Genomic DNA, 13394 nt, shown 5'->3' with positions numbered 1-13394 from the left:
TGAGACTACTATACCCTTCTTTTCTTCTCCATCTAGACTTGTGTTTGTTTGTTTGCTTGTTAGTTTGCTTGTTTGTTTGTTTGTTTGTTTAAAAGCCTGGAGCTAGGTGTGGTGGCACATACCTTTAATCCAGCACTCTGAAGGAAGAAGCAGATGGATCTTTCTGAGTTCCAGGCCAGCCAGGGTTACATAGTGAGACCTTGTTTCAGAGACGGGAAGAGAGAGAGCAGGTTCCTGGGCTGGGTATAGTGGGTGACACAGGCCTGGCTGCCCAGTATTTGTGAACTAAAGAAAGAGAATCTCTACTGTGAGGCCAGTTCAGGCTACACAGTGAGACCTCGCCTTAAAACAAACAAATACCACCACCAACAAACTCAAGAAATTCACACAGACTGAAGAACCTAAGTCCCTTGATATAGGAACTTTTCTTTCCAGATTTTCAGTCCATAATCCACACCATGTCCTCCAAATTTCAAAAACCTTTATTTTGAAAGAATGAGCGAAAGAAGACAGTTATCAATTACCAAGAACAATGACACTGAAGAAAATACAGTAAGTACTCTCCCCACACACAACCCCGCCCCCTTTCCCATCCCTGGCACAATATTAAAACCATCAAAGCACATTTAACAAAGAGAAACAGCAGTATGTAACTACGAAAGCTAATTTCCATACTGCTCAATCCAACTAACCCATGTCAAACGTCCTTCCCCTAGTCAAACTCCACCCACTGGAATGCTGAAGAGGTGTAAAATAGACATTTCTGGGTGTATTTTGCACTTTGTTAACATTAGCAAAGTTCAGTGACAAATCAATATGAGTAGAGGACTCATCTGATAGATAAACACTGGCTATAGCTTCTCTATTCAATTTCAGGTTTCAGAAAACCGCTAGGGCTGGAGATTCGAACTTTTAACAGGACCAGTGGCTGGTCCCTCAGTGGAAACTGTGGGGAAGCTGTCAGATCCTGGTTGGCTACTGAGAATAGTGAAAGTGAGGCAGCTTTGGTCTTAAAACCAATTTTGACTGTGGCTAGTAAAAGCTTGTTAATTAAATTTCCAACTGCTAGCCAGAGCTCAGTAGGCTGGGCTCAGACAAGGCAAGGAGAAACCTCCTACTGCATCACTTGAAGAACCAGACTAGTGGCTGCATATGTCCCTTGTTTGAACTGAACTTGATGCTGAGTGTTTCAAACTTGAAAGTTGAACTAGAGGCTGATTAAATTGAAGAAACTCTTCTCATAAAATGGTAAGTTGTTTACAGCTTAACGCAGAGAGGGACTTCCACCCCACCTGGAAATAGGTTCTTTGTTTTCTGCCAGAATAGGATTCTCTTGACAGGAGGGTTCCTTTATTCTACCTTTGCTGGCATCAATTTATAAAGGGAAGGATACCTGTGCAGGATTAGTTCAAGATCAGAGCCTCCCCTACACATGTGTGTGTACTCACACACATGGCAGTTAAATACATTCCCCCACACATAATCTCACAGTCACATGCTTGCTGGAGTCCATCTCACAAATACACCTCAATAGTAGCCATATACATGAACATGCAGCAAGATGTGAGCATTGCTCCAGAGTGATTAAAGGTGGTGCACGAATGTCAATATGGGGAGGTCATTTTAGGGTATAGATGTACACAAGCCAACTAACTTGCAGTTTGTATTTTTCTCTTTTCCCCCAAGATAAATAAATCAAATGAAAAACACACACTGATATCTTCTTGGGTGTCAAAGAGACAACTGCCTAGAAGGTCCTAATTTTGCACTTTCAATTTCTTATGACACCTTCACTTTGCCCTGCGGGGCCTTCTCATATAAGGAGGGTTGTTCCTCTGCACTCTCAGGCAAGGCCTTCTTCTCAGAAGACCGGTCTTCAGGCTTGCGGGCAATCAACAGGCGGCAGGTAAGCAGGATCCCAAACACCAGAGCATGCGCATAACGTTTGAGAGGATCACCGACCAGCTGGTGGAAGAAAAGCACAGCCAACACCAGCAGGAGCAGGAAGAAGTTGGCCACATCTTTGGGACGCCCGGGTACCAGGGTCATGACGATGCCACAGGCCACTTCAAGAGCGCCAATACTTTTTCGAAGGAGAATGGAATTGATGCCCATTTTCTTCAGCAGAGGAAGGGCTCGGACATAGCTCTTGTAAGCACGTTTCTAGAGTGGGGATATCATAAGGAAACCAATGCGTTAATCACAATTTTAGCATCAGAATGAAGAAAACAGCAGCAAGGGTCTTTTTCCCCCTACCATCGCCTTTTCACACCAACCGAATGTATTCCATTTTTCACCCTGTCCCTTAAATAAAACCTTGTGAGTAGGGTAAGAAAAGAGGAGACAATCTGTTTAGGATCTCTGTGATTAAAAATGTAAAAAGTGTGGGGCTGGAGAGATGGCTCAGCAGTTAAGAGCACTGGCTGTGTTAGGCATGGTGGCACATACCTTTAGTCTCAGCACTTGATGGGGGCAAAGGCAGGCTGATCTCTGAGTTCAAGGCCAGCCTGGTCCATATATTGAGTTCCAGGACAACCAGAACTTCATAGTTTAGAGACCCTGGCTCCAAACAACCACAGCAACTAAAAGAGCACTAGGTACTCTTGCAGGGGACCGGGATTGGATTCCCAGCACCTACATGGTGGCCCATAACCTTTTCTAACTCCACTTCCATGGGGACCTGTATCTTCTGTAGAGCTGCAAAAATGTGGTGTACAGACACACATACAGAAGAAAAACACTCATACACATAAAACAATTAGATAGGGCCATCAAACCACAAAGAAGGCCCTCAACTGACCCAAACCTGCTAGCACCTTGACCTTGGATTTAGCTTCCTGAACTGTAAAAAAAAAAATAAATGTGTGTTGTTCACAAATTGCCAATGTGTAACATTTTGTTATGACAATCTGAATGGACTCAGACAGGCATCAAGAGTAATAATGCAGCAAATCTGGTCTCCTAGTACTTTTAAAAGTTGCTGTCTGTAAATCACTAAGAAACTAGAAGAAATTCATCAAACCCATAAAACTGGTCCATGCCACCCGTATCCACACTTTCCAGTACTTGCTTTGTCCAAACCCAAATGCAAGACCATGCATGGGAAAGCCTCACAAATTTGGACTTCCTCCATTGGAATATATGATAGGTTTTTAAAAAGCAGAGCTAAAGTCTACATTTTAGACTCTACCAAAAATGCTGATCAAATTAAAAATACACTGGGGCTACCGTTGACAGAGTTGTTGCCTAGCAGGCATGAGGCCCTGGGTTCAACCCCCAGACTGCATGAATCAGGCATGTTGGCACTTGCCTGTAGGCCCAGCACTCCAGTGGTGAAGGCAAGAGAATGAGAAGTTGAAAGTCATCCTCAGCGACATAGAGATCAGACTGATACAAATGAGACCCCTGTCCCAAAGAACAAACAAATTCCAGCTCCATTCACTGACTCAATATTTATTCTTTCCATATGCTAGGCACTGTACTAAGTATTCTGAATGCAAATATAAATCTTTCAAAAGAAAGCCTTATCTTTGTTTTAATTAATTAATTAATTCTTCTCATATTTTGCATCCCAACCACAGTTTTGCCTCCCTCCTCTCCTCCCAGTCCCTCCCCATGCCTCGCCTCCCCTCTCTCCCAGATCCACTCCTCCTCCATTCCCTTCAGAAAAGGGCAGCCCTCCTAGGGATATCAACCAAACATGGCATATCAAGTTACAATAAGACTAGGCACAAACCCTCATATCAAGACTGGACTAGGCAACCCAGTATGAGGAAAAGGGTCCCAAGAGCAGGCAAAAGAGTCAGAGAGATTCCCCCACTCTGATTGTTAGGAGTCCTACAAGAACACCAAGCTACACGATACTAAGGTAATATGCAGAGGACCTAACTCAAACTCATACAGGCTCCCTGTTACTCCAGTCTCCGTGAGCACCTGTGAGCTCTGCTTAGTTGATTCTGTGAGGCCTTACCTTCTTGAAGCTTGAAGTTTAAAAGGGAAAGAATAGACACTGAAATGTGTAAGTGTGTTAAAGTATTGAGTGTCTCATAAAATAATGTAATGGTTATAGTGGAGACACACCAAATCTCCTCAGCTGGTGATAGTGAGAGTGAAATCTTAAAAGAAAAGCTGGTGTTTACAAGAACAGCAGGGGCTTGGCAAATGGAGGAAAATGAATGGGTTTTAAAAGGCCCTAAAGTATAGAACAGATAAATGTGTTGTGAACACTACCTCACTTTGGTGTGGACTAGAGCAGGGAAGGGAGGGGAAATAATGAAATAGAGGAAAAACATATGGACTGCATGGTAGAAAACTTAATTGTGCTATGAAGCTTTGCACTTTGTCCTATAAGACAGTGAAAGCAACATAATCTGATTTTAAGGGATGTCTTTTTAGAAACCATGAGGATGTATTTCAACAGGTATACTTGCAAACAAGGAGATTGAGTGAGATGCTTAAACTAGCAATAACACACACACACACACACACACACACACACACACACACACACACACTCAAAAACCCCAAACAAATAAAAAAATATAAAAACAATTCAAAGACTGAAGATGCAGCTCAGTTGGTAGAGTGCTAGCCTAGTATGCAGGAGGCTGAATGAATTGGGCATGTTGGCACATACCTGTTAATCCTAGCTTGGGAAGAAGAGGCAGAAGGATCTGAAGGTCAAGGTCATCCTCAGCTACAAACTGAGTTGGAAGCCAGACTGGGATACGTGAGATCCTGTCTAAACAAACAAACAAACAAACAAAAAAACAAAATAGAGAAAGGAAAAAGAATTCTAGAACCCACAAATAAGAGAGAAAATAGGTGAATTTGTCTTTATGTATCTGATTTCACTTAATATGATTTCCAGTTGCATCCATTTTCCAGCAAATAATTCCATTCTCCTTTATTGCTCAATAAAACTCCATACAGTAGCCGGGCGGTGGTGGCACACGCCTTTAATCCCAGCACTGGGGAGGCAAAGCCATGCAGATCTCTGTGAGTTTGAGGCCAGCCTGGTCTACAGAGCGAGATCCAGGACAAGCACCAAAACTACACAGAGAAACCCTTTCTCAGAAACAAAACAAAACAAAACAAAAACAAACAAAAAACCCCCAAAAAACAAAAAACCTCCATACTGTAAGAGGAGACTTCTGCCCAGGAGGAGAGAAGAGAGGGAGATCTGTGATTTGTATGTAAAATGAATAAAAAATTCCTTAATAAAAAATAAAAAAATGGAAAATGTAAATTTGCACATTAAAAAAATGAGACTTCTGGGGGATGGAGAAAAGGCTCAGCAGTTAAGAGCATGTACTGCTCTTCCAGAAAACCCAAGTTCAATCCCCAGCATCCATGTGGGGTGGCTCACAACCACCTGTGACTACAGCTCCAGAAGATTCAAGGCCTCTGACCTCCATAGGCACCTACAGTCATGAGATCAGTCGCTTGGTAGTAGTTCAATCCCAAATACGTACAACAACAACAACAACAACAACACACACACACACACACACACACACACACACAGTTTTCAAAGGCACCAAATGAAGGACTAGTAAGGTCAGGTCTCACTTTGTACAACTGTAGACTGAAGAAAAATTAGACCTTTTTCACTATTCCTTACTTAGCATACATTTGATAGGTATTATAAGTAATCTATAGATGGGAATATGTACCTAAATAATGTAAATACTAGATCATTTTAAGTGAGACTTGAGCATCCAAGGATTTGGGTATCACTCCACTCTTGTCCCTTCCCTGCTCCTGAGCATGTGAAAAAAATGTTAGCCATAGTTCTTCCTCCCTCTTCTCACCTTAGATTAGAGCAAGGAATTTTTAGAGTGAAACTGAAAAAGAGATTTTCCAGGTACAGTAAATTCTAGGTCCAAGGAAGCCAGAGCCACATGGAGCAGAACTCAGCTCAGAGTTAAAGATGTCTGCCCCTTTTCTCCATGGTTAACCTGCATGCACACCACTTGCCTCCACCCCACCTCCACCTCTTTATCCTGGTGATAGATCCAAGGGCTTCTTTAAAGTTTATGAGGACCATTTTCTCTCCATTTCTTTTCAAGACAGTTTCATGTAGCCCAGGTTGGCCTCAATATGTAGCTAAGGGTGGTCTTGTACTCCTGGTCCTTCTCTCTCTCTCTCTCTCTCTCTCTCTCTCTCTCTCTCTCTCTCTCTCTCTCTCTCTCTCTCCAGGGTCTCTTGTAACCTAGGCTAGCCTCAATAAGTATCTGAGGATGCCTTTGAATTCCTGTTCCTCATGCTGGTACCTCCCAAGTGCTAAGATTACTACAGTGAATCATAAAGCCCACCACGTTCATTTTCAAAAGGACCGCTCTTAATTAACACTATGGTTTTCAAGGAAGAATTCCCAAATCCTCAAGTGTGAGCTTCTGGAGGATGCACAGAGAGGAGAAGATAAGTTTCTTAGAGGTCCTACAGTCCCTTCAGGTTCCAGAACTTCCAGATATGCTCTGAGTAGCTTCTCCAAATGTCACCCCTCCAGCATGAATCACTTAACATTCAAGAATCGATTCTTATCAATGGTGTTGTGGAATCTCGAAGCAGCCATCCTCCTGTCCCTGTAACCACTCCCAGAAGAAACCTTATTTTCAGCATTGGGAATCAAACCCAGGGCCTCACACATGAAGCTAGATAAATGTTCCACCATTGAACCCTTGTTGCTTCGTTCTTTCCTTTTCTTTCGCAGGAGAAAACTGAATGTGGGTAAGGCATTTCATCACATCTTTAGTTCTACGCTGAGCAGACACACATGGGACCTATTATCCATGACTCCAAATGGAAACTGTACAGGTCATTAGAAATGTGATGATAGTGACATTATAGGGAGCCTAGTGTTCTTTCTGCTGCAGAGTAGAAGAGAGACATCAAAAGACTCCTACCATTGCCAGCCCCTTTCTTAATGTTTGGGGCAGGCCACCTCACTCCTAACAACAGAAGTGTCCCGTGTCATGAATCTGTAGTAATGAGATCCCTAAAGGCATTAGTGGTACTGATGGTAAAAAGTGACTGACTAACTTTCCCAAAAAGCTGTCACAATTCACTTTTTAAAAAAAGATTTATTTATCTATTTATTATGTATACAGTGTTCTGCCTGCATGCATCCCTGCAGGCCAGAAGAGGGCACCAGATCTCATTACAGATGGTTGTGAGCCACTATGTGGTTGCTGGGAATTGAACCTTTGGAAGAGCAGCCACCTCTTAACCTCTGAGCCACCTCTCCAGGCCACAATTCACTTTTTTTAAATCTGCTTTTATTTTTCCATTCAAATGAAGCAGACCCTGAAACCATAGTTTCCTGAAGAGGCCAAGCCTTGGGAAACAAAAGTGTTAAGTCAAATGTTTCAAATCTCTTCAAAGACAATCATGCAGCAGTTTCCTCGTACCTGTATTTGTTTTGTTGCTTGGATAAAATTACAGGTATCTTATTGCCTCAGTTTCCCCTTTTATAAATTAGATGATTGTTTTGGAAATGTAATCGAAAATTTACAGTACCATAGCTTCAAGTGAGAGTCTCTCTCTCTCTCTCTCTCTCTCTCTCTCTCTCTCTCTCTCTCTCTCTCTCTCTCTCTCCTCTCTCTTTCTCTGTTAGAACTCAGGAGAGTGAAGTCACCCTTGGAAGGGCAGTGACTGAAAAGGGCATAGGATGTGATGGATCACTAGTCATCTTCTTCTAGTGGGTACCTACTTACATGGGGATATTCTGAAATTTTCTGGAACTGTACAATTATGTGTCATCTGTATGTTATACTCCAATAAAATTTACGGGGAGAATTATATGAGAGTGAAAGAATGCACTTACAAAAATATATTTTGCCTAAGAGTCTCAGCCTAGTTACTATCTTAGACCACAAAAAACCTACACAAGTGCTGCAAAATTTGCTGACTCACGTATGACTGTCATGAATTTTTGTAGGAAAAAAAAGCCACCTGTGAATCATAGAGCATTATTTGAATGTAATAAAAAGCTCATCACGTTAAATTGCCAACTACTCATATGAATGATAAGCACCTTTTCAGTGCTTTCCACTTTCCATTGTCATTTATACTTACCTAAAGAGGACTCTAACAAACCTGGTCCCATTAAGCAAAGGGAATCCTGTCTGCATTACTTCTTAGAGCAGGCGAATCTGTCCTCTACTGTTAAGTTAAAACCACTCTGAAACAAAGTCAGATGTTGGCCAAACTGAGAGTCTACAAGATTCCTGACACAGCTTTGATGTAATGTGTATAGTTCAGCTTGTGTGACTAGCTGTGTGAACTAAGCAAGCCATGTCACATCTCAGGGTCTATTTTCTCTCTAAGGGAATAGATATACTGCAACACTTCCAAGAAGTCTAAGGATCGGTGAATTACTACCCTATTACCTAGTTGGAAAGCAATTAATGGCACTGATTGGAAGCATAAAAGATTGCCTATGGACATTAAATAAACTGCACAAACATATTGGGAATGTCTTATTAGGGTTACACAAACAGGGGAACATTTAACTAACTGCAGATAACCAAATTAACAGAATCAACAAATCGTTTCTGTGAGGGGATGCAAAGAATCAGAGACTTCCCCCATGGTCCCCAGGGTCCAAATCCTTTGGCCTCTTTGTGACAGAATTTTTGTGTTTTCTTACTAATACATATGTGATCGCCTGTGCTCACAGGCTAGAACTACCACTAAAAAAAGCTGAGTACAAATTGCATGCAAGTTAGCCATTCATATACCCCCAGTCCCTGCACAGGAAACTGCTTAGCAGCATCTGTAAGCACTGTCTCTCAATTCAAGTGAACTAATGAGGCATTCAGTCAAGGGCGTCTCCGATCATGCAGGATTCACTTGGGATATAGAAGACTGTATAATAACACTTCCTTAGTCTGGGGGAGGTATGAGACAACACATACCAATTCAGAGATGCATGTGCTTATTCTGTAGGAGACTCACACTGTGCATTACACTGCAGCACGTGGATTCTTCAATATTATCTGATTGCATAAAGGCCTGTTCACAAGAGCACAGGAAAGTACACTTTGTTCTTCTATGCACTCAATTCTAGTCCTTTAAATGACCATTCAAATTAGTTAGAAAACCACTGCATAAAATAGAGTCAATTATCAGCATCACCTACCCAAAGGTTTCCTTGAACACCTACTGTAGCAAGCACTGCCCCAGACATTATAAACATGCTGTCTTAGCTAAGGTTTACAACCTTTTGAGGTAGGAATTCTTACTCCCATGTTACAAATAAGGAAACCAAGAGTGCCAGAATTCTATCTCTGGCTTGAATGAATCCAAGCCCTGTATTCTCCAGTCGAGCCAGGAGAAAAGTTCATAGTCTTTTTTAAAAAGCTCTTTCTTCAGTTATTCTTCATAGAGGGAATAATATCTAAGATAACATAATAGCTTTTATTATTTTCTTATTGAGACAGGGTCTCTCTATGTAGCCCAGGCTGGCCTCAAATTTATAGAGATTCACCTGCCTCTGCTTTTCAAATACTGGGGTTAAAAGTGTGCTCCACATGTCTAGCATATAAAGGCTTTAAAATAGAGATAAAAATAGACAGAAGAGAAATGTATAAGTCTAAATTTTGAAAAATTGGTTCAGAAATAAAACAACCTCCCAAAATAAGATTGGGGAATTGAACTCATACAAAGAAGGAAGATGAATTTTGGGTATTTTTAAGAGTCAGTTGTAGGTTTTATCAACCAAAAAAATTCAATGATCCCTTATACACATGGTTTCCAATTTCTTCTCTAACAACAGCGTTCCCTATGATCTTGGATGAATTATTAAACTCGGTGTGCTTCAATTATCCATTAGTAAAACAGAAAGCTCTAAGAAAATGAATCTACCACACAGAGATGTTCTAAATAAATAACATAACTACACCAGCACCACCCATCCCCACCTTGAAATCTTATGAGAAAGACCACTGCAGTCAATATATGAAGAACCCCACTAGTGCAGCGGAGTCACTCCGAAAAATGGGAAATAATCATTCCATCTTTCCCAAGCTTGGTGTTCTGAAGGACTAGTGACCCCCCTCTCAGAAACAAGCAATGGTTCCTGAACTGCATAGTCAAGAATAAACCAGAAAAGACTGAAGGATGGTGATGAGGCAATGCTACAATGACTCATTTGAATCATTCATTCACCCATCCATCCCACAAATATATATGTGTATATAATATATTCTTTTTTTGAGAATATGTATTATTTTGAACATATATATATATATATATATATATATATATATATATATATATATATATATATGCTTTTGGAGACAGTGCCTTGCTATGTAGCCCAGGCTAACCTGGAACTTCCAAGTTTTTTGTCTTAGCATGCTGAGTGCTGTCCACAAATGTATACTGAGCACATTCTGTTCAAGAACTACCTCCCTTTCATATGGGCTCAAGATTAATTCTGGGACAAGCCAGAGCACTATGCAGTGGGTCCTATGTCAGAAAGCCATCAGCAGTCACACAGCCTGACACTCAGTGCAGGAGGAGACCCTGGGGAAGAGCAGTCTGAAAATCCTCTATAAGCTTCAGACCACTGCGACATCCACCTTCCAGTGAGATAGATTTCCACTCCTCCAAAAGCCCCATAGTACAGAAACACAGAAGTGAGCACACACACACACACACACACACACACACACACACACACACACTTGTTTCCTACTGCTCTGTCAGAGTATACCAATTTAAATATTTTTCTGTATATGCCAGGAGATCTTCAGGCTGTTTTCTCTGGCTTTCATTAGGCTGCAATAGACAGCTCCACTCCCTAGGAAGAAGCTCACTCTAAACCCATTTGTGGCTAGTACTCCTCATGAGCTCCTGCCAAGCTGGTAGGAAGCTTCCCGGTGGTGACTCCATCTTAGCCGAATTGCCTGCAGAGCTTAACACTGTTCTTAGGGTGCAGCTTGGGGGTCCTCTAAGGCAGCTGGGCAAGGTTCAGAGTACAAGAAGCATAGTGAAGAAAGCTATGTCCCTAAAGAAAGGGAAAGCTTAAAATACCTCTGGTGCACACGCACAAATGTATAAATAAACGTACATATGAAAAGTAAAGCAAGAACACATTCGTGCGTTTAAAATCAAACCCTAAACTAGTCCAGCCAAGACAAAAGCATAAAAGCATGCCCTCCACTGCTTCCCTGTCTTCCAACCTCTTCAAGCCCTTTGGTGGCTTCTGCCACCTCACCCTACCCCCTTCCCCAATGCCGGCAGCCTTGGCTACTTATTTTGACCTGCTTTCAATTCCATCTGGTCTAACACACAGGGAGGAGGGGAGATGAGGAGAAGCATATTAGGATTTGCCACTGGGGCTAGACCTAAGCCCCCTTCCCCCACCCAAGAGTAATCCCGTGGTAAGACAGAAACAAAAAGCTCAAGCCAGAGCTGTGTGCAAGTATTTTCTGAACATTTACAATCTGCCAGACTTCATCCATTTGCAGCTCATGTTGAGGGGCCTTGGAAAGCTCTGCAGTGAGCTCTAGGAGAGCAATTAATCCCTCTCAGTGTCTGAGGCTATTCCTTCCCACCTTAGCCCTAAAGGAGAGACCTTCTGGCCTCTAGTCTCTCTTTTTTCTGTTCTTCCCTAAGCTCATTTCCATCTTGACCTTGAGAGCCGGGTAATGTGCTTACTCCCATTACTGGCGCTCTGGCCAAGGCTTCTAGAAGCAGGTTCCCTCCAACCGGGGCGGGGAATCGAATAGGCAAAGTGACAGGGGCGGAGGTGAGAGACCGAAAGTGCTGGAAACATCTCTTGCTGTCTCCTAGTACTCCACTACGTAAGTCCTCCTCGCACCTAACTGGGAAAGGCGGCCCAGCCCCCAGTTTGCAGAGCTGTTTTGGCCAGTCACCTTCGGGCATTCCAACTCTGCAGAGAGGAAACCTGCGGAGGGCCTGGCTCAGGGCAGCCACCGGAGGAGGCATGGTGGGGATTACAGACGGTTCTGCAGCAGAGTCCGGACAGACTTGATCAATTTTGTAGATTAGCCTTCACACTAAATAAAATAAAACAAAACATCCAGCTCTCCCCTCCGGGGAAGGGGCAGAAGCAGAAGCAGCTCAGTGACCTTTATTTGGGGCAAGACTGCTTTGTCTCCAACATCCAGATCGTACCCAGGCGCCTAAAGGAATACTGTCAGTTCTGCACACGGGATGTGTGCTAGCTTTAGGAACCCGTCTCCTCACCCCACCCCCAGCTTTTCTTCTCTTTCCCCTTTGTTCCTCCCTAAAATATATAAACTCTGGCCAGCTAAACTCTTTGCTTAGAGGGAAAGACTCAGACTTGCAGACTGGCTGTGGCTGGGACTTTGGGTGTGTGCTGGGAAGAGGGACGGGCTCGTTGATGACAGGTGCTACGCAGGTCTCAGTCCCCTGCTTGACTTAAAATTGGGGGTCCTCGCTGGGCAGCCCCTCCCCCAACTGGCATGCAGTGGCACCAAAACAGTTGCTCCCAGCACAGCCCACAATGAAATCGCTCTTGTCCAGCTGTTCCTTCCGAGCTGTAAAGTTGTTAGGGAGAAGGGAGGGTCCGGGGCTGAAGGAGAGGTTAAGAGAAAGGCACCGGAGCGGAGAAAGAAAGGAGGAGAGGTAGTCACAATCCCATAGGGGTGCGCTCCTCATTGCTCCTATACATCACTTACCATCTCACTGTAGGCATCCTTGCTGAGTCTGGGGGTCAACTTGATGGTCCCCATGAAAACAAAGAAGAGTCCCAGGGCCACTGAGAGGGCCACGATAGTTACGGTTCGTGGGGATGCCATGGGGTCGCCAAGGCAAGTCCCAACTAATCCTTCTGCTTTGCGCAGCCGGGGCTGTCAAGGCGCAGGCAGTTAGCACAGGGAGAGCTAGAGGCACGCTGCGGAGGCAGGAGGCAGAGAGAATGACAAAGGGAGAGGAGGGAGCTGGAGAGAAAAATTGAGAGATCGAGATTCAACCACTCTCACTACAACAATCGCTGGGTCCTAATGCCCTACGATTGCACCTCCCTGGCGGAAAGGACCGTGAAGAAGTTCAAAGAAGCCCTTAACTGACACGGCAACTTCCAATTCCTAAGTGCAAAGAAGGCAGTTTAGGCTTCGAGTTCAGCACCAGGAATGAGGAGTTTAGAGAGATGTCCTTTGTGCTATTTTACCAGGTGCACTTTTAATCCCCTCATACCTACCCTTCCGTTATTCACTCTCCATTTCAAACCTCATCATTTCCTTCAATCAAACCATCGGGCTTCATGAAGTCATTGGTGTCTGAAAGTGCTTACACTCAAGGACGAGACTGCAAGCCCCGCCTGGTGGCTCAAGCCTGGTATCCCAGTATTTTAGTGGCTTGGAGCAGGAGGATGGTGAGTTCTGGACCTACTTGGG

General features: G+C 43.4%; 1 protein-coding gene across 1 annotated transcript; it reads right to left on the bottom strand.

Annotated features, from left to right (window-relative positions):
• Positions 1-464: 464 nt before the first annotated feature.
• On the bottom strand, positions 465-12959 carry Tmem35a (transmembrane protein 35A). Its single transcript, XM_028875030.2, has 2 exons — positions 12678-12959; positions 465-2163 (listed from the first exon to the last, which is right to left on the bottom strand). Exons 1-2 carry the CDS (start codon positions 12795-12797, stop codon positions 1780-1782), a joined length of 504 nt encoding a protein of 167 aa, XP_028730863.1. The 5' UTR covers positions 12798-12959; the 3' UTR covers positions 465-1779.
• Between the last annotated feature and the right edge of the window lie 435 nt (positions 12960-13394).

The sequence above is a fragment of the Peromyscus leucopus genome, chromosome X (genome assembly GCF_004664715.2).
Source record: "Peromyscus leucopus breed LL Stock chromosome X, UCI_PerLeu_2.1, whole genome shotgun sequence".
In the NCBI taxonomy this organism is placed as follows: Eukaryota; Metazoa; Chordata; class Mammalia; order Rodentia; family Cricetidae; genus Peromyscus; species Peromyscus leucopus.
Note: the sequence above shows the minus strand (reverse complement) of the source record. Positions and strands in the feature narration are given on the sequence as shown.

Bases quoted from the DNA above. Each gene is read 5' to 3' on its own strand.
- Tmem35a (XM_028875030.2), bottom strand. From the start codon at position 12,797: ATGGCATCCCCACGAACCGTAACTATCGTGGCCCTCTCAGTGGCCCTG. The intron at 2,164-12,677 runs GTAAGTGATGTA...TCCCCACTCTAG, and splicing joins AGGATGCCTACAGTGAGATG to AAACGTGCTTACAAGAGCTA.